Source organism: Podarcis bocagei, assembly GCF_964188305.1.
Source record: "Podarcis bocagei genome assembly, chromosome: 7".
NCBI classification, from domain to species: Eukaryota; Metazoa; Chordata; class Lepidosauria; order Squamata; family Lacertidae; genus Podarcis; species Podarcis bocagei.
In genome coordinates, this window is record NC_138132.1 from 84,812,478 (window position 1) to 84,836,447 (window position 23,970).

The 23,970-nt window shown below is 47.9% G+C and overlaps 1 protein-coding gene across 3 annotated transcripts in view; it reads left to right on the forward strand.

The window, feature by feature from the left end:
* Positions 1 to 20,590, forward strand: part of RPH3A (rabphilin 3A) — a 128,438-nt gene extending 107,848 nt beyond the window's left edge. For all 3 annotated transcript variants that reach the window (XM_081203043.1, XM_081203044.1, XM_081203042.1), the window contains 7 exons: positions 3,550 to 3,659; positions 5,030 to 5,156; positions 7,947 to 8,003; positions 14,341 to 14,492; positions 16,853 to 16,934; positions 18,669 to 18,765; positions 20,022 to 20,590. In XM_081203043.1, the coding sequence (XP_081059169.1) occupies positions 3,550 to 3,659; positions 5,030 to 5,156; positions 7,947 to 8,003; positions 14,341 to 14,492; positions 16,853 to 16,934; positions 18,669 to 18,765; positions 20,022 to 20,152 (756 nt within the window). In that variant the 3' untranslated portion in view covers positions 20,153 to 20,590. The remainder of the gene's footprint in view (positions 1 to 3,549; positions 3,660 to 5,029; positions 5,157 to 7,946; positions 8,004 to 14,340; positions 14,493 to 16,852; positions 16,935 to 18,668; positions 18,766 to 20,021) is intronic.
* Positions 20,591 to 23,970: the final 3,380 nt, after the last annotated feature.

The window sequence follows — 23,970 nt, forward strand, 5'->3', positions numbered from 1 at the left end:
ATGATTGTATGCAGTGCTGGATTTATGTATAAGCTAAACAAGCTATAGCTTAGGGCCCCACTCTCTTGGGGTCCCCAAAATAATTTTAAGGGGAAAAAACCCTGGATGTATATTTCCAAAATATAAGATAAAAAACAAAAAGGTGTCATGGGCTTTGAAGACACTCGAACTCAGGACGCAAGGGAGAAACATGCTAAGAGGAAGTCACGCTTGGCAAACCCTCACCGTGATCAACTCCCACCTGGAAACCAATGTCCCCACTGTGGAAGGATGTGTGGATCCAAAACTGGCCTCCACAGTCACTGAAGGACTCATTGTTAAAACCATATTTATGGAAGACAATCTTACTTGGTTACGAGGGATCGCCAGAGAAGAAGAAGAAGATAAGCTAAACAAGCTATAGCTTAGAGCCCCCAAAAAATTTAAAGGAAAAAAACACCCTGGATGTACATTTCCAAAATATAAGATAAAAAACAAATAAAACATACAGTTAGAGCTTAATAATTATTTCACTATTAATATACTTCTTCTTAATTGTATTTCACTATAAATATACTTCTTAATTGTATTTCAGTTCAACAATTACTTTGATAAAATACATATTTTGTTATGCGCAAATGGCTTTAGGTCCATAAATTACCATATAGCATATATTCAACACCAAAAAACAACAACGGTTTGTTGTTGTCAAAGGACAGCTGGACATATAAAGGGCCCCGTTACCTTCAGTAGCTTAGGGCCTCGTCAAACTTAAATCCGTCCCTGACTGTATGAAAACTGTATGAAAACATTTTGAGGAATTAAGGGGAAATGCACGAACTCCTATCTCAGCGGAGATGGGGAGAAGGAAATCTCCAAGGCCTAAAGCAGCAGCAGACATGAACCAATATCCTCCCTCCTTTCCAAAATCAGAACACAGCACATGGAACCACGGTGTAATTACACCACTTATGAACTTAGTCGAGTCAGCCAAACAGTAGCACACAGTGTCACAGTGACACACCATAGCAATAAAGGAAATCTCGAAGGTAGTACTAAAACCGGCTTTTAAAAGCCCGAGCAAATCACACACTTTTGACGGGGCACATGACCCTGATCAGCAGAGATGTCAGCTGACCCTGACCAGGAAGGGCATTCCTCCCAGCTCACCTGACCTCCAGAAGGAGCTTAATCGCCTGTCAGGTTGCTCTGTTCACCTAGGAGAGCAGAAATCGATGCCACCATGTTTTCAGCTTTTACATTTCAAGAGCTGGTGGGGCAGATAAAGGGTTTAGAGACAGACACGAGGGAAGCTTCCTTTCTCCTCTCATAAGGCGAGAACTCGAACCCAAATCTTAGAACGTCCAGGACAGATAAAAGAAAGGACCTTTCCACCCGTCGCATAGTTAAACCGTGGAAATGGCTCCCACAGGAAATAGTGATAACCAACCGAGATCATCTTCTGAGGCGCTCCTTTGTGTGCCTCCTCCTCAAGAGGTTTGGCGGGTGGCAACACGAGAACGGGGCCTTCTCTGCAGTGGCTTCCCGTCTGTGGAATGCTCTCCGCAGGGAAGTTCGCCTGGTGCCTTCATTATACACCTTTAGGTGCCAGGCAAAAATGTTCCTTTTAAACCAGGCCTTTGATCCGATTTACATCCTATGCTCCTTTAAAATGTTTTTTTTTGGGGGTGGGTGGGGGCTATTGGGTTGTTGTTTTTATTTTTATTAGGTATTTTGTGGTTTTATATCTTGATTTTATTCTGTGAACTGCCCTGAGATCCCCGGGTATAGGGCGGTATATAAATTCAATAAACAACAACAACTTGGAAGCCATTAAAATGCAATTGGACCAATTCACAGAGGAGAAAGCCCTCGGTGGTTACTAGTCATGATAGAAGCTGTGTTCTGCCTCCGTTGCTGGAGACAGAAATATAATAATAATAATAATAATAATAATAATAATAATAATAATAATAATAATAATTTATTTGTACCCCGTCCATCTAGCTGGGTTTCCCCAGCCACTCTGGGCAGCTTCCAACAAAGATGAAAAATACATTAAAAGGTCACACATTAAAAACTTCCCTGAACTTTAGATGTCTTCTAAATGTCAGGTAGTTATTTTTCTCTTTGACATCTGATGGGAGGGCGTTCCACAGGGCGGATGCCACTACCGAGAAGGCCCTCTGCCTGGTTCCCTGTAGCTTTGCTTCTCGCAATGAGGGAACCGCCAGAAGGCCCTCAGAGCTGGACCTCAGCGTCCGGGCAGAATGATGGAGGTGGAGACGCTCCTTCAGATATACTGGGCTGAGGCCGTTTAGGGCTTTCAAGGTCAGCACCAACACTTTGAATTGTGCTCAGAAACGTACTGGGAGCCAATGTAGGTCTTTCAAGACCGGTGTTATATGGTCTCAGCGGCCGCCCCCAGTCACCAGTCTAGCTGCCGCATTCTGGATTAGTTGTAGTTTCCGGGTCCCCTTCAAAGGTAGCTCCACGGAGAGCGCATTGCAGTAGTCCAAGCAGGAGATAACTAGAGAATACTTCCGAATCCCAGTTTCTGGAAAACGCAGGATGCGAGAGGGCTCTGGTGTTCGGGTCCTGCCTTCGAGTTTCCTATAATAGGCATCTGTTTGGCCATCTGTGAAAACAGGATGCTGGACTGGATGAGACCCCATAGACCTGATCTTGCAGGCTTTTCTTATTTCATCTGTGTTCATTAACCCAGAATATCCACCCACTGACTCCTGTTAATGGTTAAATTAAATGCAGTTCTTTCCCCCCCCTTCAACACCTTTCCCCATCCCCAGTTTTTGGGGGCTGAAGTTTTCCGTGCCTGTTCCACAGCCTTTGTCAAAGCTCCTAGCTGCACTCTGTGGGGGAAACAGGTTAATGAGAATGGCGGGTCTAGAAAGTGGCATTGTTACCGCGAGGTGAAGCCTCTGCCCGAAAATCTAATTATTACCGGGGGTTTAAAAAGATTGGTTTGCTGCGAAGGTTTTTATCCAGGTCTAATTGGTACCTTGGAAAAAAGGGGCACCTGCTGACAAGTGACTCAACTCCTCTAATGGATTTTCTTCCTCTTTGCTGTATCAAAGAGCAGCTCTGCCAAGCTGTGCTCTGTGGGGCAAGGGGAATTCTATGCAACTAAGTTCTAGGGAGGACAGGATTGTCCCAGTCTGAAGCAAGGAGGCGTTTCCCTTTGCCAAACAAATTTAAACTTTTTGTCCACCCACAGGAAATGCCAGTGAGTTTTGTGAAATGCTCAGGCACAGAGCTTTGAATTGTGGACTGAGCAGGGGAAAGTTAAATGGGGATAAGACCTCAGCTGGGTCAATTGATCAAGGTTGTTTTGCAAGTTTCCTTCTGGTGTCTTACTCAGACAGCCTTGACAAATCCTGCAGAATAAAGGTACCTATTAAAATATAGCGCATTTGTATGCTAAAACAAACCCAAACCACTCCAATATGGCTTGATATAGTCCATCAGGCATGATGGCCCATTCAAAGGCATTCAGATCAGGGAGGTTTGTAAGGACTCATACATGTTTTAATAGTTCTGCTTGTTTTCCAGTCAAACAAGCTGAGGACCAAGACTTTGAGGAACACCCGGAACCCTGCATGGAATGAGACCTTGGTGTACCATGGCATCACGGATGAGGACATGCAGAGGAAGACATTGAGGCAAGTCAAAGGGTTAAGCGTCAAACTTTGAATCAAACATGATGGGATCGTTCCGGCTTACACCCACAAAGTTACCTCTGGAGACCTGATGCAAAGCGTCTTCAAAGGTCCTTCTGAGATGGGGCTGGGCGGGAACTAGGGTTGTTGTAACAGTGGGATTGGTCTCCCTCTGGAGGTTCAGGAGTTGCCTACACTCGAGTAGGACTCTGGCAGAGACACATGCCCGACTGGCATGTTCTCTCCCTCCTGGTCGATCGTTCGGGAGCTTCAAAAGCTTTCTTCAGCCCGAACATCACAGCGACCGATGGCAACCGACACCGGCACACTTAGGGATCCGCAGAGTTTGTGCATCATGCACGTGATAGACCTCAGCAACTTAGCTTTTTGGCTAATCTACTTTATTTACATATAAACACACACGGAGCACTGCAACATAGCTCCCTCTCCCTCTCTTGCAAATGAACAAAGGACAATAGTCCCACTTCACGGAACACAGTAACACAAACATCCTGTCTCCGTCACTTCCCACTCTGTGGAGTCAAAACATATACCGTCATGTGAAAGACAACAATCCCATGACTGCAATCATGGAGCAGGAATTCTAACAGTGGACACTCCATCCTTGGAGGTTTTTAAGCAGAGGTTGGATGGCCACCTGTCATGGATCCTTTGGTTGAGATTCCTGCATTGCAGAGGGTTGGGCTTGATGACTCTTTGAGGTCTTTTCCAACTCTACAGTTCTATGATTCTATGACCCTGGAGAGCTGCTACCAGTCAGCTATTTATAATAATAATAATTTATTATTTCTACCCTGCCCATCTGGCTGGGTTTCCCCAAGTTGGGTGGCTTCCAACAAAAGATTAAAAATACATTAAAACAGCACTCATTAAAAACTTCCCCAAAGAGGGCTGCCTTCAGATGTCTTCTAAACGTCAGATAGTTGTTAATTTCTTTGACATCTGATGGGAGGGTGTTCCAGAGGTTGGGCGCCACCACCGAGAAGGCCCTCTGTCTGGTTCCCTGTTATCTCACTTCTCGCAGGGAGGTTACTGCCAGAAGACCCTCGGAGCTGGACCTCAGTGTCCGGGCAGAACGATGGGAGTGGAGACGCTCCTTCAGGTCTACTGGGCCAAGGCTTTAAAGGTCCGCACCAACACTTTGAATTGTGCTTGAAAATGTACTGGGAGCCAATGTATGTCTTTCAGGACCTGTGCTATGTGGTCTCGCAGCCGCTTCCAGTCACCAGGCTAGCTGCCACATTCTGGATTAATTGCAGTTTCCGAGTCACCTTCAGAGGTAGCCCTACGTAGAGCATGTTGCAGTAGTCCAAGCGGGAGATATCCAGAGCATGCATGTTTGTTCCTTTCAGGATCTCTGTGTGTGACGAGGACAAATTTGGCCACAACGAGTTCATAGGTGAGACGAGGGTGGCCCTGAAGAAAGTGAAGGCCAACCAGAAGAAGAATTTCAACATCTGTCTGGAAAGAGTCATCCCGGTACATTTCACCGTCGTCTATGTTCTTGTCCCATTCATTGTGATGGTTTGTGTGTCTTTTCTTACGTGAACATGTTTGGACCTGCTCTGTAGCACAGAGGGGATGGGAATCTGAGTTGGGAAGAGTAGGAGAGGTTGTCTGCTGGGCAGACAGTTGGAAGGATGGCTTTTTCTAACTAAGAATCAACACGGCGGGTTAAGGAGAAGGAAGCAAATGCTATCCATGGTTTCATCACTGGGCATCTATGATTAAAGACAGATAAGAGCATAAGCAGACCCTACTGGGGTCAGGCCAATGGCCCATCTATTTTAGCACCCTGTGCTCACAGTGGCCAACAAGACGCCTCACTGAGAAGCCCTCAAGCAGGATCCGAGCACAGCAACCCTCTCCCCTCCTGTGGTTTCCGGCAACTCAGGTCCGCAATACCTCAAGGACCACCTCTTTCCATACGAACCCACCCAGACCCTGAGATCATCTTCTGAGGCCCTCCTCCTCAAGAGGTCTGGAGGGTGGCCACACGAGAACAGGGCCTTCTCTGCAGTGGCTCCCCGTCTGTGGAATGCTCTCCCCAGGGAAGTTCGCCTGGCGCCTTCATTATACACCTTTGGACGCCAGGCAAAAATGTTCCTTTTAAACCAGGCCTTTGGTTGATCCGATTTACATCCTATGCCCTTTTAAAATGTTTTTTTTTGGGGGGGGAGGGGGCTATTGGGTTGTTGTTTTTATTTTTATTAGGTATTTTGTGGTTTTATATCTTGATTTTATTCTGTGAGTCCCTGAGACTCCCGGGTATAGGGCAGCATATAAATTCAATCAAGAAGCAAGCAAGCAAACAAACTGATAATCAGAAGCATTGGTGCCTCCAACTGTGGAGGCCGAGCATAGCCCTCAAGAGTTAGATAGCTTTTGTCTCCATGAATTTCCCCAGTCCTCCTTTAAAGCCGTCCAAGTTTGTCGCCGTCATCACGGCCTCCTGCGGCAGTGAGTTCCATAGTTTAACTTTGTGCTGTGTGAAATGGTAGTTTCTTTTGCCCTTCCTGAATCTTCTAACATTCAGCTTCATTGCATGCTTTTGGCTTGCAGCACCGTGAAAGGGGGAGAAAACCTTTCCCCCCTCTCTTTACTCTTTCTCCATGCCGTGTATAATTTTATAAGCTTCTTTGCTATCACCTGTTCACTTGCCTTTTATCTGAAGTAAAAAGTCCCAAGCGCTGCAGCCTTGATCCATCCCCTGGGTCGAGTACAAGGTGATGTGATCCTTGCATAGTGTGGAAAAATCCTTGTATGGTGTGGAAAAAATGTGCGAGAAAACCACTCTCTTATAATGTAGAATTTGGGGGCCGGAAGACTCAGGGCAGACAAAAGGAAGGAGTCTTCACACAACACATACCATATTTTTTGCTCTATAAGACTCACTTTTCCCCTCCTAAAAAGTAAGGGGAAATGTGTGTGCGTCTTATGGAGCGAATGCAGGCTGCGCAGCTATCCCAAAAGCCAGAACAGAAAGAGGGATTGCTGCTTTCGCTGTGTAGCGATCCTTCTTTCTCTTCTGGCTTCTGAAATTCAGAATATTTCTTTTCTTGTTTTCCTCCTCCAAAAACTAGGTGCGTCTTGTGGTCTGGTGCGTCTTATAGAGTGAAAAATACGGAGTTCAGCTACAGAACTCACTCTCACAGGATGTGCCAATGGCTGCCAACTTCGCCGGCCTTAAAAGTGGTTTAGGCAAGTTCATGGAGGAGAATGCTGTTAGACACGATCATGGCGTACTGTGCCCAGTCTGAATACAAGCTGGGGAGAGGACTTTTGTGCTTGGATCCTGCTCCCGGGCTTCCCATTGTGGCATCTGGTTGGCTACCGTGGGAACAGAATTCTAGACCAGTTGGGCCACTGGCCTGATCCAGCTACAGGGAGGTCTTCTGACGCTATGTTTTCAGGATGCGGTCTTCACTCTGGCTCTGTGCCTTGAAACATGTGGGATTTCCTTGTGAGCGAACGCATGCGCTGTGAAAGTTGTACCATTAATTGGCTAAGGCAGGAATTTTCCGTTACACAAACGTAGGGGGGGGGAAGCCTCATTGAACTCAGTGGGAAAATTCCTCTGGGGAGATAATGTTTGGGGCCACAGCCTGCGTATTTAATAAACCTGCTTTCATTCAAACACAGCTTGTGGGGGGTTGTTGGGGGGGGGGAGAGAAAGTCATAGATACCGTATTTTTCGCTCTATAGGACGCACCCAACCATAGGACGCACCTTGTTTTAGAGGGGGAGAACAAGGGGGAAAAAATTCTCCCCCTCTCTGCTCAGCGCCCCTACAGCGAAGCGGCAGGATAAATGGAGCCCCTTCCATTTCTCCTTCCGTTTCACTGAAGGGGCGCTGCGCAGCTCTCCCTCTCTGCTGAAGCCAGGAGAGTCTTGCTCTCCCAGCTTCAGCAAAAGGAACCCGAAGCCTTCGGAGCGCAGTGTGAGTTCCCGCTGCGCTCTAAAGGCTTCAGGCGGCTATCCGTGAAGCCTGGAGAGCGAGAGGGAGCGCTCCCTCTGCGCTTCGGTGGCTTCGCGTTGCTATCGCTGAAGCCAAGGAGTCTGCATTCGCTCCATAGGACGCACACACATTTCCCCTTAATTATGGAAGGGGGAAAAGTGCGTCCTATAGAGCGAAAAATACGGTACATTTGAGTAGGAAAAAGTGGTCCAGGAACTCCTTAATTCAAGGTCTCTCAAGCTACCTTCTGGACAATATTAAAGGAAACCTTTTTTTCCTCCCCCCATCTTTCACTCGCCACTAACCCCAAGATGAAGCGTGGAGGTACAACTGGATCATCAAGAGGGATGGCGTTGTACGAAGATGAGGTAAGACATTACCTAGACTGAGGGGAGGTTTCGCCTCGTTTTCCATGGCCACAACTAAGCTGCTGAGGAGAAACGCTAAATTATTTTCTGAGCAGATGCCCTCTTAGACTGAAACATATTTTTTAGTTCCAGGGCCTTGATCAGACTGTTAGTGCAGGACAGGGGAAGGCAGTGATGGTTCAGTGGTTAGATCAGGACCTGGGAGACCTGGAATGATCACGTAAGCCTCAGTGGACCGAGTGGCAGCTAACCAGTTAAAGGTAAAGGTAAAGAGACCCCTGACCGTTAAGGCCAGTTGGGGACAACTGGGGTTGCGGTGCTCATCTCGCTTTACTGGCCGAGGGAGCCGGCGTTTGTCCGCAGACAGCTTCCAGGTCATGTGGCCAGCATGACTAAGCCGCTTCTGGCGAACCAGAACAGTGCATGGAAACGCCGTTTACCTTCCCGCCGGAGTGGTACCTATTTATCTACTTGCACTTTGATGTGCTTTTGAACTGCTAGGTTGGCAGGAGCAGGGACCGAGCAACGGGAGCTCACCCCGTCATGGGGATTCGAACCGCTGACCTTCTGATCGGCAAGCCCTAGGCTCTGTGGTTTAACCCACAGCGCCACCCGCGTCTTTAGTTTACCAGTTACTAGATTCTAATTTTGTTGTATCCCCAAGATTAATGTATATCATTAGTACAATTGATCGTTATTACTATTTTATTGTTGCTATTTTATTATTATTTTTCAATGTAATTATGTATGTAATTTTTTCATTTATTGTGGGAGCCTTTTTTGTGTGGAACCTTGTTCAGCGGCACCATATGGTCCATGGTAAATCTGGCAATGGAAAATTTCTGTGCTGCTCTCCAGCCCCTTGATGCTCTAAGCACATGCTTAAAAAGGAAAAGGTAAAGGGACCCCTGACCATTAGGTCCATCGTGCCCGACTCTGGGGTTGCGGCGCTCATCTCGCTTTACTGGCCGAGGGAGCCGGCGTACAGCTTCCGGGTCATGTGGACAGCATGACTAAGCTGCTTCTGGTGAACCAGAGCAGCGCACAGAAACGCCATTTACCTTCCCGCCGGAGTGGTACCTATTTATCTACTTGCGCTTTGATGTGCTTTTGAACTGCTAGGTTGGCAGGAGCTGGGACAGCAACAGGAGCTCACCCCGTCGCGGGGATTCGAACCGCCGACCTTCTGATCGGCAAGTCCTAGGCTCTGTGGTTTAACCCACAGCGCCACCCGCGTCCCAAGCACATGCTTATTTAATGGTTAATTCATCCCTCCTGGACCTCCATGCCAGAGGTTACAGGCCAGAGTCAGTTTCTGATAGGTAAAGGCATACCCTGTTTCTACAGAACAGCTTTCCATTCGTTTTCCATTCAGTGCTGCTAACTGTTTAGTCGGCTTTTCCTTGAGAGCCACAGAGTCCAAACCTTTCATCTCCAAGCAGACAACTGCAAATTATCCAAACCTTTCAGATTTGGAGCAATCAGTAGACAAGCTGCAACCAGTAGAAAGGTGATCTGTTATTTGTGGAAAAGGTCTTTCTATTCATCCTTAAGGCCAGTTGTGGAGTGCATTGAACAGACTGTTTTGTGATCTTCCTTCCTAAAAGACACAAAACAAATGAAATACCATGAAAATCCCTGAAACAAGAAGTAATCGACTAGAAATAATGTGGAAATCAACTAAATAATAAAATCAAAAAGCTTAAGGGGAAAAAATTAGAAAAACCTAAAATAGAACAAAGCCTTAACGGGATGCCGGCTACAAACCTCGTTTCACTGAACTATTCAGTTTCCTCAGAAGGAAATGGAAAAATCATAAACTTTAAATGACCAAAATTCAAACAAGGGTAGAACCCCAAAAATTCTGACGTATTATAATCCTAGCTTGACCTAGGTAAAGCAAAGCGCAGTAATAAAGGATAAGGATGAGGACTTAAAAGTACAGTTTCTAATACTGAATTTACAAAAAAGGTTTGAAAACCTAAATAGCAAGTTTTAAACAAAGCCCAGCTTGAAGAAAGCCAAGCACAATAATAAAGGGTTGAGGACTCAACTCTGAAAATTCTAGTGCTGCTTTTACAAAAAGGTTTAAAAACCTAAACGGCACAAATTCAAAGAAAGGAATATGAGATAAAGCTGTTTTAGATTTTGAACAAACTCAAGAACAGGGCTGGAACGCGCCCATGGTCTAGGTGTTACTGCTGATGTTAAAGACTGTTACTTCTCGTTTCAGGGATTTTCACGGTATTTCATTTGTTTTGTGCAATTTCTCAGTTCTTTTTTTCTATTTCCTTCCTAAAAGACGGCAGTCCAAAATGCTTTAACGGTGCCTGTCCCGTTCTAAGCTGGTCTTTGGAAGATGCAACATTTGGAAATCCATGGGGCGGGGAAGAATGAATTAGTTTAGTCTTCCCAGTTAGTAATTCCCGACTGCAGTGCTGTTAGTCTCTTTCCTGTTTCCTCGCTTTTCTGAGGATTGTTGGCTGGCTTTGCAAAATGTGAAGCTTAGGGGGAGAGATCTAGGACTCAGTGGCGTAGCGTGGGTTGTCAGCACCCGGGGCAAGGCAAGTAATTTGCGCCCCCTAACCCGTGGAGCCAGGTAGGGGCAGAGAGCTGCGAGTGCGAGCGCGCCCCCCCCGATGTTGCGCCCGGTGCGGCCGGCCCCCCCTGCACCCCCCCACGCTACACCACTGCTAGGACTCTTTTAATCTGGAGAGGAAAGCCTGGGTCAGTAGGACAGAAACCAACTAGTTGGGTGCCAGGAGGGTGGCTGGGCAATCTTGCTGAGCAAATCCCACTCCCCCTAGAACAGGGGTCAGCAACCTTTTTCAGCCGTGGGCCGGTCCACCGTCCCTCAGACCATGTGGTGGGCCGGACTATATTTTGAAAAATAATAATAATGAACGAATTCCTATGCCCCACAAATAGCCCAGAGGTGCATTTTAAATAAAAGCACACATTCTACTCATGTAAAAACACCAGGCAGGCCCCACAAATAACCCAGAGATGCATTTTAAATAAAAGGACACATTCTACTCATGTAAAAACATGCTGATTCCCGGACCATCTGCGGGCTGGATTTAGAAGGCGATTGGGCTGCATCCGGCCCACGGGCCGTCGGTTGCCTACCCCTGCCCTAGAACGGTTTTTTTGCACAAGGTGCCCTCATGTGGTCACACTTAACATTTCACCGCATTTTCTGAGTTACTCTTTGAAAACCCAAGGGTCTGTTTTGTGCTTTTCGGACCATCAGTGGCAGATCTTGGGGCCTCAAATTTTAGCAGCGGTATGTGTGACGCCAAAATTTGGCACCCCACCCCCTAAATCCGCTTCTGAGACCGTCACTTGATGACTGCAGCACTCAAATGACAACCTGAATACAGTGATACCTCGGGTTACATATGCTTCAGGTTACAGATGCTTCACGTTACAGACTCCACTAACCCAGAAATATTACCTCGGGTTAAGAACTTTGCTTCAGGTTGAGAACAGAAATCTTGCTCCGGCAGCGCGGCAGCAGCAGGAGGCCCCATTAGCTAAAGTGGTACTTCAGGTTAAGAACAGTTTCAGATTAAGAACTGACCTCCAGAACAAATTAAATACTTAACCCGAGGTACCACTGTATGTGAAACGTCCATGCCGGCTCCTGTGAATGAAGCTTTCAAATGGCTACTTCCAAACAGATGTTGGAAGCTGTTCTCATGTTTGCATGGTTGATCTGGTAGTTTATAGAGTAGATCTGATTAACATGACAATGTGAAGGCAACCCAAGCTTCTTTGGACTGAAGGGAGAACTGAATTTGGCCACCCAGGCAGACAATGTGTTTCCCTATGCAGATTACTTTTTTTTAAAAAAATAATTTTTAGATATAAAAAACCATCAGTTTATTAAATAGATTTAAATATACCACAATTCATATTGAAATCCATCGGGGTGGGGGGGAAATTCCTAGAAGATTTGCACCATTGCAGATTAATTGGAAATTGTATTAAATTGAAGTAATTTGGCAACAATTTGTAACAATTTGGGAAATCAACAAAAATAACCGGCAAAAAACCCCCAACCCAATTGCAAATTAATGCTTATTTCTTCAAATACCCAATCCGTATTGATATCTTTCTAGATGATCTACACCATTTTTTTCAGCCCAAGGGCCACATTGCCAAAAAGGCAAGCCTTCCAGGGGCCACATGCGAGTGGGGGGTGGGGCTTGAAGTCAGAGCAGTGTTTCTCAACCTGTGGGTCCCCAGATGTTGTTGGACTACAACTCCCGTTATTCCTAGCCAGCATGACCAGTCAGGGACGCGGACTTAGAAAAAATATTGGGGGGGCCCGGGAAAGCTCATGAATAATAAATAAGCTCATGAATATGCAAATAAAGTGGCTCCGGCCCTAAATAGGGCAAGCCACGCCCCCCCAGCCAGCTGATTGGCTGGCTGGGAGGTGTGGCCAGTCGGGATTCCCCTGTTCTCGCGGGATTTCCGGCAGTGCCTCCGATTAGGGCGCGCGGCTGGCTGGCTGGCGAAGGAGCAGGTGAGGAGGAGGCGGCGGCGGACGGCGGCGGCGCTCTGCTGGAAGGGCGCCCGCCCGAGATTATTGGGGGGGCTGAGCCCCCCCAAAATTTTTTTTGAGGGGGCTCGAGCCCCCTCAAGCCCCATGGAGTCGGCGCCTATGTGACCAGTGGTCAAGGAGGATGGGAGTTGTAGTCCAACAACATCTGGGGACCCACAGGTTGAGAACCGTTGAGTTAAAGGTTTCTAAAGCTGCCGCTCCTCCATCCAGTTCAAGGGCAGATTCCAACAAGGCCAGAGTGCTGGTTTTAGGCTGATCCTGAGGGGAGGAGCTGAACCAATGGATTCAAATTACAAGAAAGGAGATTTCAGCTAAAGTACCTGGAAGAACTGTTCGACAGCAGAACAGGACTCCCTTGGAAGTTTCTCAGTAGAAGTTGTTTTGTTATGGAAATTCTACTCAATACTGATCCAGAGCAGATTCCAATGTATAGTCATACCTCGGGTTACAGATGCTTCAGGGTGCGTTTTTTCCGCCGAAACCCGGAAGTACCGGAACGGGTTACATCTGGGTTTCGGTGGTCGTGCATGCACAGAAGCGCTTTGTGCGTGCGCATGTGCAGACGCGCCGAATCGCAACCCGTGCGTGCACAAATGCGCCGCTGCGGGTTGCGGACGCTGCGGGTTGCGGACGCGCATCCTGCACGGATCCCGTTTGCAACCCGAGCGTCCACTGTATAGTTAGCAGAGTAACAACTTAAAAAACGTTTCAGGATCCCCCCAAAATAGACCAGAGGCAATTAATATTTCATCCAGCAGAGCTTTATTGCTACTGAAGGCAAATGAGCCTACGGGTCACAAATCCAATACATTCAGGATTGGCACTGTGTTATAAGAAATCCAGTTGCAGCAGACAACTTAAAACTTACAATAACTTACAATAAGGCTAAACCTTAACACTATACACTGGTACCTCAGGTTACGAACTTAATTCGTTCTGGAGGTCCGTTCTTAACCTGAAACTGTTCTTAACCTGAGGTACCACTTTAGCTAATGGGGCCTCCCGCTGCCACTGCCACCGCCGCCCGATTTCTGTTCTCATCCTGAAGCAAAGTTTTTAACCTGAGGTACTATTTCTGGCTTAGTGGAGTCTGTAACCTGAAGCGTCTGTGACCTGAGGTACCACTGTATACAGAACACCACACCAGAAGGAAAAGGCCAGAAGGCCCCATATGGCCTTTCTTTTATGGCCAGTATCACCTTGACAGAAAGAGATAAGAGAACCAGTTTAAAGCAGCTGTACTCAGCTTCTCTGAAGGAATAACCCAAACATCATGAAGCTTCTGCTTGTTTCCTTCACACAGAGAAGCTTCCAGAACCCTCTTGAAGTAATCAGAATAGAAAAGATCTCTGCCCATCAGATCAACGCTTTCTGCACTAAGAAATGCAGACTGACATATGCAAGCCTCCAGTCAGGGATGATTTAGTGGTGATTCCTGCATTGCAGGAGCTTCGGATGATGACCATTTGTTGTTGTTGTTTAGTCGTTTAGTCGTGTCCGACTCTTCGTGACCCCCCTGGACCAGAGCACGCCAGGTACTCCTGTCTTCCACTGCCTCCCGCAGTTTGGTCAGACTCATGCTGGTAGCTTCGAGAACACTGTCCAACCATCTCGTCCTCTGTCATCCCCTTCTCCTTGTGCCCTCCATCTTTCCCAACATCAGGGTCTTTTCCAGGGAGTCTTCTCTTCTCATGAGGTGGCTCTACAATTCTGTGATTCTGTGACTCTATCCCAAAATATAGATTCTCTCTTTCTCCCCCACAGATGGGCCAAGCGGGCGACGTGGAGGAACGGGGCAAAATCCTGGTGTCCCTCATGTACAGCACTCCAAAAGGAGGCCTTGTCGTCGGCATCGTGCGTTGCGTCCATTTAGCGGCCATGGACGCCAACGGCTACTCTGACCCTTTTGTGAAAATGTACGTCCTGGGCACAAACACCTGGGCATTGTCAATTACTTAGGTAAAGGTAAAGGTGAAGGGATCCCTGACCATTAGGTCCAGTCATGGCCAACTCTGGGGTTGCGGCGCTCATCTCGCTTTATTGGCCGAGGGAGCCAGCGGCGTACAGCTTCCGGGTCATGTGGCCAGCAGGACTAAGCCGCTTCTGGCGAACCAGACCAGTGCACAGAAACGCTGTTTACCTTCCCACCGGAGCGGTACCTATTTATCTACTTGCCCTTTGATGTGCTTTCGAACTGCTAGGTTGGCAGGAGCAGGGACCGAGGAATGGGAGCTCACCCCATCACAGGGATTCGAACCGACATTCTGATCGGCAAGTCCTAGGCTCTGTGGTTTAACCCACAGTGCCACCCGCGTCCCTGTCAATTACTTAGTAAAGGCAAAGTGTAAAGGGACCCCTGACCATCAGGTCCAGTCGCAGATGACTTTGGGGTTGCGGCGCTCATCTCGCTTTATTGGCCGAGGGAGCCGGCGTACAGCTTCCGGATCATGTGGCCGGCATGACTAAGCCGCTTCGGGCGAACCAGAGCAGCGCACGGAAACGGCGTTTACCTTCCCGCCGGAGCGGTACCTATTTATCTACTTGCACTTTGACGTGCTTTCGAACTGCTAGGTTGGCAGGAGCAGGGACCGAGCAACGGGAGCTCACCCCGTCATGGGGATTCGAACTGCTGACCTTCTGATCGGCAAGTCCTAGGCTCTGTGTTTTAACCCACAGCGCCACCCACGTCTCTAATTACTTAGTCGCTTGCAATTCTGAGTGCGCTCAGGAAAAGTGTGCCTCTTTCCTCAAGAATTTTGGTGCTTTGCCATGTAATCTTGCATTACCTTCCCTATTCCTACTAAATCTCGCCGCTTTACCAAATCGTTCAGCTCTGCTGGCCACCAGTGTGACATAACGCAACTCTTGGCAAATGTTGCGATCCAACCCCATTTTTTCCAGGACGGAAGTGGCAGGCAAGGGTGTGGCTCCCCTATGAAGAAAGGCTTCAGTGTTTGGGACTTTTTAGCATAGGAAAAGCTGAATTTCTCCAAGCGGAATGCAGAGCAACGTTGGGTTCTCCCCTCCTCAATTTACATGCATTTATATGCACGCTTTCCTCTAAATATCCATGTTTGCAAACATTCATTTGTTTTGGCTGGAGGGACCCCTCACAAAATATGGGAAAGTGCACATTTTAGGGCTTGGCTGTGTTCTGGTTCGCATAATGCTTTGGGAACTGTGATTGGGGTTGGTTAAAATGCTGACTGGACCAACTTTCTGCCCCATCCCTGTTGGGAGGAGATGGAGCCAGAAGGAGGAGGAGTAGCAGAGGGGAAGCAGCAGCATGAGCTCAGTATTGTCTACACTGAACGACAGCAGCTCTTCTGGGTTTCAGGCAGGAGTGTTGAACCTTCTACATGCCAAGCAGCTGCTCCTTCTATGGTGGGAGCGGTGGCCCAACATGTTTGTCACCTGTGGAGAGTCACAAATCCATCACCTCTGGGATAATCTGTTTTCTGTTCATTCCCCCCCCCAAAGAAATACCCGTATTTTTTGCTCTATAGGACGCACCAGATGATAGGACGCACCTAGTTTGGGGGGGAGGAAATGGGGGGGGGGAATTCTGAATCCCAGAAGCCAGAACAGCAAGAGGGATCTAGCTTCTGGAATAGCCTCTTCCTGTTCTGGCTTCTGGGATAGCCGCTGGGATAGCTGGTCTAGCTTTGCGCAAAGCCTCAGCAGGGCAAGGGGAGCCTTCATCCCCGTGCCCTGCGGAGGCTTTGCGGGACCACCCAAAAGCCAGAATGCCTAGATGGAGCGCTGCGCAGCGCTCCCTGTAGCTGGTCTAGCTTTGTGCGAAGCCTCCGCAGGGCATGGGGAGCCTTCATCCCTGCGGAGGCTTCTGGGACAGCCCGCCAAGCCTCCGGAGGGCAGTGGGATGAAGGCACCCCACTGCCCTGAGGAGGCTTTGCGTCGCTAACCCCTAAGCTAGAACAGCGAGACAGAGCCCTGCACAGTGCTCCCTCTCCCTGTTCTGGCTTAGCCGCGCAGTCTGCATTCGCTCCATAAGACGCACACACATTTTCCCTTACTTTTTAGAAGGGAAAAAGTGTGTCTTACAGAGCGAAAAATATGGTAGCTTGACAGTTCAGCAAACCACCTCCCTGCTCTCTCTTTCCACGATTATGCATCACCGTTACATTCCAAAAACTTGGTCAGAAGAGAGACCCTATTTCCTTCCGCATGGACTGATGCTTGCCCCTTTTAGCTTTCCAGCTGTCTTTCACAATCCTCCAAGTTCTGGAGAAAAACGCTCTCATCTTCTTCTTTTCAGATGCTTAAAGCCGGACATGGGGAAGAAAGCGAAACAGAAGACTCAGATTAAAAAGAAGACGTTGAACCCGGAGTTTAATGAGGTGAGGCAAGGCTAAGATTCCTGTGTTTCAGAGGGTTGGACTAGATGATACTTGTGGTCCCTTCCAACTCCACGACGCTATGATTCTAAGGCCTCTTCTCACATTCCATGTGGTGCATTCGTGGATCTGAGATTTTCAGAGCCTGTTTGCCACACACACCGGCTTTCCCCAGCCTGATGGTCTCCAGATTATTTATTCATCATTATTATCTATGTGCTGTATTAACCTTCCGCTCTTCCTCCCCAAGGAGTTGGGTGACAAACAGATGTACCATTAAACAAACAAACAAACAAAACAAACCAAACAGTTTAACACATTCTAAAAACACTGTTAAAAACATCTAAAATCAGTTTCTGCAAAGTTCAAAAACATTCTTCCATCCAGTACTTTTTCAGCCACCAAACGCCTGGGTGAAAACAGGAATGTTGTCAGATTCCTCCTGAAAGCCAATAAAGAGGGAGGTACCAGTGCACCTCACTCGGGAAGACATTGCACAGCCAGGAGCCACCACTGAAAAGGCCCAGATAGGATTCATTATTATTATTATTATTATTATTATTATTATTATTATTATTATTATTATTATTATTATTAAAGTTCTTATGTCACATATGAATACATTATCATATTACATTACAGGGCATATTATAATATAATTTCCAACATGTATACAAAGTTTATATACCAAATTTATGTACCTAAAGAAAGGAAAAAAAGGGGAAAAAAGAAACAAAGACATAAAGCCATTTCAAAATAATATTTGTACCAGCACTATGGATTTCCTGTCAATCTCGTTGTATATTCTTTTTTTACAAATGAATGTACTCTTATTATTGTATATTTCTTTACATTTTATCTAATACATTCCTATATCAATATGTACCCTTAATTATGTTTCTCAACTCAATTTCTCTCCAACGTCAATCGAACGCTAGCATAGATAGCGAACCTTTACTATATTTTTGAACATATATCTATCCCATTTTTCCATAAATTTTTGTTTTGAGTTGCCTCTCAGGCTATTTGTCAACTGCGCCATTTCAGCAAATTCGTGTAGTTTATTATGCCAGTCCGTTACTGTTGGGGCTTCTTCTTCCTTCCACCCCTTTGCTACCAAAGTCCGGGCTGCAACCCGGCCCAGATAGGATTCCAGCTTCCATCAGCCCTAGTCAACATAGCCAGTGGTCAGGAAGGCAGTACTTTAGAGGCAGCCCCAGAAATGGGCAGTGATGAAACAGGGATGAGTTTGTGGTGTATATATTGTAGATAGTGAATGCTAGGCTGGCTTCACATCAACCCACCTGTGCTCAGTTCCATCCGTCCCTAGAACTGAACCCCCTCCTTGCTTCGTCTGAACGAAGTTTGAGAGCCAGTGTGGTGCAGTGGTTAAGAGCGGTAGTCTCGTAATCTGGGGAACCGGGTTCGCGTCCCCGCTCCTCCACACGCAGCTGCTGGGTGACCTTGGACCAGTCACACTTCTCTGAAGTCTCTCAGCCCCACTCACCTCACAGAGTGTTTGTTGTGGGGGAGGAAGGGAAAGGAGATTGTTAGCCGCTTTGAGACTCCTTTGGGGAGTGATAAAGCGGGATATCAAATCCAAACTCCTCTTCTTCCTGGTTATCGACAGAAGCCTGCTTTGAACAAGGAGGGGGAGGCTAGCGGGCCAAGGCCTTCTACCCCCTCCCCAAAGCTCCACCACTTGATCCTTGATGGAGAGTGTTATCTTTTTGGCAGGAGTTTTTCTACGATATCAAACACAGCGACCTAGCCAAGAAGCAGCTCGACATATCGGTTTGGGACTACGACATTGGCAAATCCAATGATTATATCGGTGAGTGCTATCAGAAACAATGGGGGACTCTCAGCTTGTTTAATTAGGGTTTATTAAACCACGGTGACGTGTGTGGGTGTGTAAAAAAATTGAGTTTTAGGTTCTTAGGATATCCAGGAATGGGTTGTTTATTGGGTTTCTTTCTCAATAATAATAATAACAAATAATATTTTTTTTAATATACCCTGCCCTCCCCGGCCAGAGCCGGGCTCAGGGCGGCTAACACCAGTAAAATTACAATAAAAACATAATGGCGGGGGGGAAACCAATTAAAAATACGGGGTAAAATGCAATTTAAAATGCAGCCTCATTTTAATAGTAGCCCATAGATCAAAACCATAAGGGGAGGCAAACCTAAGGGTCAGACTGAGTCCAAACAAAGGCCAGGTGGAACAGCTCTGTCTTGCAGGCCCTGCGGAAAGATGTCAAGTCCCGCAGGGCCCTAGTCTCTTGTGACAGAGCATTCCACCAAGTTGGGGCCAGTACTGAAAAGGCCCTGGCCCTAGTTGAGACCAAGAGGTGCTTTGCAGTACAATCTTCAGTGCAAGGTCTTCCTGGTCCTCCTCCACCCAATGATGCTTTGGGACTACAACTCCCAGCAGCCCCACTCAGCCCTTGCTGGCTGGGGACTGATGGGAGTTGCAGTCCAAAGCCCCTGGGAGGGGGGGCCCGGTTAGGGGAGGTGGCACCGGATCTTTGATGGGACCGTGGGCATTGCAGGGGGTCATCTCAGCCAGGTAACCCAGGGCAACTGTTGAGTTTTGGTTGAATGAGATGCGAACTGTCAGATTTAAGAAAAAAAGATAACCTGGAAGTGCGGTCCCGGTTTGAGGCCTGCCGTGATGCACGGAGGGACGCGAGTGGCGCTGTGGGTAAAACCTCAGTGCCTAGGACTTGCCGATCGTATGGTCGGCGGTTCGCATCCCCGCGGCAGGGTGAGCTCTCGTCGTTCGGTCCCAGCTCCTGCCCACCTAGCAGTTCGAAAGCACCCCTAAGTGCAAGTAGATAAATAGTTTCCGCTTTATAGCGGGAAGGTAAACAGCGTTTCCGTGTGCTGCGCTGGTGCCGGCTCGCCAGAGCAGCTTCGTCACGCTGGCCACGTGACCCGGAAGTGTCTCTGGACAGCGCTGGCTCCCGGCCTATAGAGTGAGATGGGCGCACAACCCTAGAGTCGGACACGACTGGCCCATACGGGCAGGGGTACCTTATGATGCACGGAACTCCTCTCTCTGCAGCTGCCTTTCTGTCTCTTGCAGGTGGGTGCCAGCTGGGCATCACAGCCAAAGGCGAGCGCTTGAAACACTGGTACGAGTGTCTGAAGAACAAGGACAAGAAGATAGAGCGCTGGCACGCCTTACAGAACGAGAACCACGTGGCCAGTGATTAGGAGAAACTGCCCCCTACCCCACCATACCTGAACCCTCCTCCACCCAACTCCTTGTAGATTCCCAGACGTCTTTCTTTCACTGCTGGGGAAAAGATTCCCCTCTAGTCTCCTGCCTCTTTCGCAAGAGAGGCTTCCCTCCTTCTTAATCATCTCCCTTTTCTTCTTGTTTTCCTTCTTCTTCTCCATTGTCTCCTGTCTCCTTCGGGAAGCAGCTGCTGCTCCCTTCGTCCCCCTCTCTCTCTTCCTTCCCTTTCTTTGTCTGCCTCCTTCCGGGAAGCAACTTCTCTCTTGCTTCTCCTCTATTCTCCATGCCAAGGATAAAGGTTCTCTTTTATGTTTTGTATCGTGACCCATTCCTGCCACCGCCACCTTCTCCTGCCGTGGGTGCATTGATGTATAGACTTTTTCAAGCAATAGCCCAGCACTGGAAATATTTTACGTTTGGCCTCTGCTTATCCTGACAGCTAAATGACACCCACCCACCCGACCTGACCCGACTTCGCCGTGCTTCTCCCCAACCTGTTGAAAAGCTCTTTGTACTCTTAAGTGCCCTTGAATTGACCTCCTTGCCCACCTTCCTCCAGTCTCCACCTGGGCATGTGGAAGGTTGCGCTCATTCTCCTCTTTGCACACTCAAACTACTCTGTGCATCGCTCATGGGAAAATGCACGGCTACGGTTTTTTGATCCGGCTGCTCCGAGCATGTGGGGCGGCTGAAACGAAACCAGACCAAACCAGCCAGATAGCACAAGTCTTTCGGAAACCAACGCCTGCGCTGTAGAAAGCTTGGGCTTCCGACTCTTAGCCTCACTTTGGTCTCGCCTTTTTCTGTGACCCGCCATAGATGTAATTCCGCCAAGATTCATTTCTCAGCGTTGCTTGGTGCCACCTCGGACACTTTTAAGAACCACCTTCGTCCTTCCTGGTTTGGCAACTACGTGGGCTGAATGGCCAGTAAAAAAAAAGAAATTATGCTGTGCTTCTGCTCCCACCCACTGTGTGGTGCTGTTGGACAAAGTCCTGTTCATGTTAATGGGACCTGTCTAGGACAGCTGTCTGGATAGGATAGCTGTTACTGCTCTGGTGCCCTCCAGGTGTTGTCCAACTCCCATGAGCCCTAGAAGCCAGCTTGGCCAGATGGTCAGGGATGATGGGATCTGGAGTCCAATGATACATGGAAGTTCCAAGAGGTGTTGCCATTGACCGTGCCCTACTGTTTTTGGAGCACACCCAGAATCTAAGGTTCAGACGTTCAGAGGTAGAGGCAGCTTGGAGCGGTGGTGCATTTGCAATATTTGTGCAGGGCCCTTCTTGTGCACAGCAAAGAGCAAGCCTGACCCAGAAGCTTTGGCGAAATAGGGGCAGCGCCATGTGGCTTATCTGCCACTCAAGAGGTTTCCTTGCTTGTTGAGCTAGTTCTCCCCAAAGCCCTCTCCTTTAGCTTGGACTTGTTGGTGGCGGCACCGTCAAAATGCCCACCTGAAATCTCCCAGGTCACGTTCGCTGTGGCTTCAAGCCCAGCATGCATCTGTATGGATATACAACATTTTCATACTTCTTAGGTCTTATACCTGTGTTGAAACTTGAAAACAAAAACACAACCCCAGTCCATGCAAATCACTGGCCACCCTGATCTGGAAACGGACAGGAAGGATTCAACATGGCACAATTTCAAACCTATGTAAAAAGTAGGCGCTGAGCTGTGATCGCTTCCTCGTCCACCTGCCTCACCTTCAGGAGTGCTGATTCCATTACCCTTCACCTGCGAGTTCGCACCTGGGCCATTTTTGTGTGGGTGTCAGGATGCTGTTAGTGGCTTTTGGCTGGTTGCCCAGGAAAGTATAAAAACAAGGGAAAGTTTCTTACTGTCCTTTTTTATTCCGATATTACAGAGAGAGGCTAAAGAGAACCCAGCCTCTTGGATAATGGCATTGTCCCGAGTGAATCTCTCCCACTTCCTCATCTGTCACTTCTACGGGTCCTGCTCCGTGACCTCTGTCTTTAAGCTCTTTGCTGTCCTACTTTTAAGGCTCGCCGGGTCCTGGGAGATGGAGAGTCTGGAATGCTTTCTAAAGACTGGCCGTTCCAGTTCTGCCTCCTTCTCTCCCATTATTTCCCAACTTTTCCCCTCATCTGCCTCTGTGACCTCCCGCAAACCAGTGTTCCTCCTCCCTGGAAGGGTCAGGATTTGAGGGAGATGGTCTCTGCCATTCCTCCTCTGCCCAGTTCTTGACAGTGGTCTGCTGTTTCAGAGCAGGGCCCCAATGGCCACTCTTCCCTGTGGTTTCCAGTAGCAAATCTCCCTCTCATCTTCCTTGTCCAATAGACTCTTAGTTGTACATTTGTGAAGGACAGCTTCATGAAAGATGTCTCAGCTATCTTGTCCTGGATGAGAGTTTCAACAGGGTGTTGTTTTTCCTTGTTGGCCTGTCAGAAGGTCACAGCCTCAGAGTTCTGGTGCAGCCAAACTTATTTACCTACCTTGACCTTGTAGTATTACTCTATTTCTCTATCCATTCTGGCATTGCAATGAGTTGGACTAGATGACTCTTTGAGTCCGTCCGTCCCCAACTCTGTCTATCTAATCATCTGTCCAGACAAATCTTTTAAGATTTCATAAAACTTACTGGGAATTTTTTTGGGTTCCTTTTGTAGACAGCAAGAACCATCCAGCAGCCTAGCTGTGCTGGTAGCCATCTGACCACCTGGCAGAACTTTAGGCTAATGGATCCCTTGTGATATGCTGGTGACAAGGTCCCAGATCTGGTGTATCTTTGGGACTTGCTAGCACACAGGACTTCCACTCACAGTGCTCTCCCTCGAATGTAACCAAGATCACTGGTTCATGCTAGGAAAGCATGTTTTCTCTTTCACATTTAAATTCTGGGGAACGGCAATGAGATGGTTGGGACATCAGGTGGATGAAGACTGGGGCGGTGAACGTTTTTTGATCCAAGGGCCACCATATGTGGGCAGACTTCTGGGGCTCACCTGCCGACGGAGGGTGGGAGCCCGAAGCCAAAACGAGTGAGACAGCAGAGGTGCCTCAGAACTTTGTATGATGAGCGACATTCCAGCTTCACAAACATGTAAGAGGTTCCACACACACACCCCTCCCGCCAGAAATATCTCTTGTCTTCCATCCTGACTGCTTTTCAAGGGCACATCTGTCAGGCCAAAGCACTCTTGTAGGGTGGAGTGTGTGTGTGTGGTGTGTGTATGTGTGTGTCCCTGGAGAGAGTTGGGACGGTGTTAGAGAGGCGAGTGCAAAGCGTGGCACTCTTCTCTCTTTGCTCCTGTCGTCTCTTTCCAAAATACACATCAAGAGGAACCTGTTGCAAGTCTCCCCCCAAAGGCTGATGCCAGTCTCATTTAATGCCAAGTTTAGATGCAGAGCAAAGGCCTTCAAGCACTGCCCAGACAGGGACTCCTCCCCTCTGGCGCCAGCGTTTCTCTTCTCCTCCATTTCACATGCCGTCTGGAGACGCCTTCTTTGTGCAAGTGGTTTGTTTTCCTCCAAAGTCTGGTTTTTGCACAGCGCGGTGTGAAGATTCTTGTCGGGGAAAAACCAAGAAAGGACCTGCATTTCTCCTATCCGCCCTCCCAGATTTTCATGGATGTCCACCCCCTCTCCACCCCTTCAACTTCTTGGCAGTTTGTGACCATTTTGTAATGTGCCCGCTTTCGTTCTTTGTAAATAAAGCATGAACATCTTAGATCAGGAATGGTACACACCCCTCCCCTCCCCCCCTTCCTTCTCTTGACAATTGCATTCTCTCAAGCATGCAATGAGACTTCACAGAGAAATAAACAGTTTA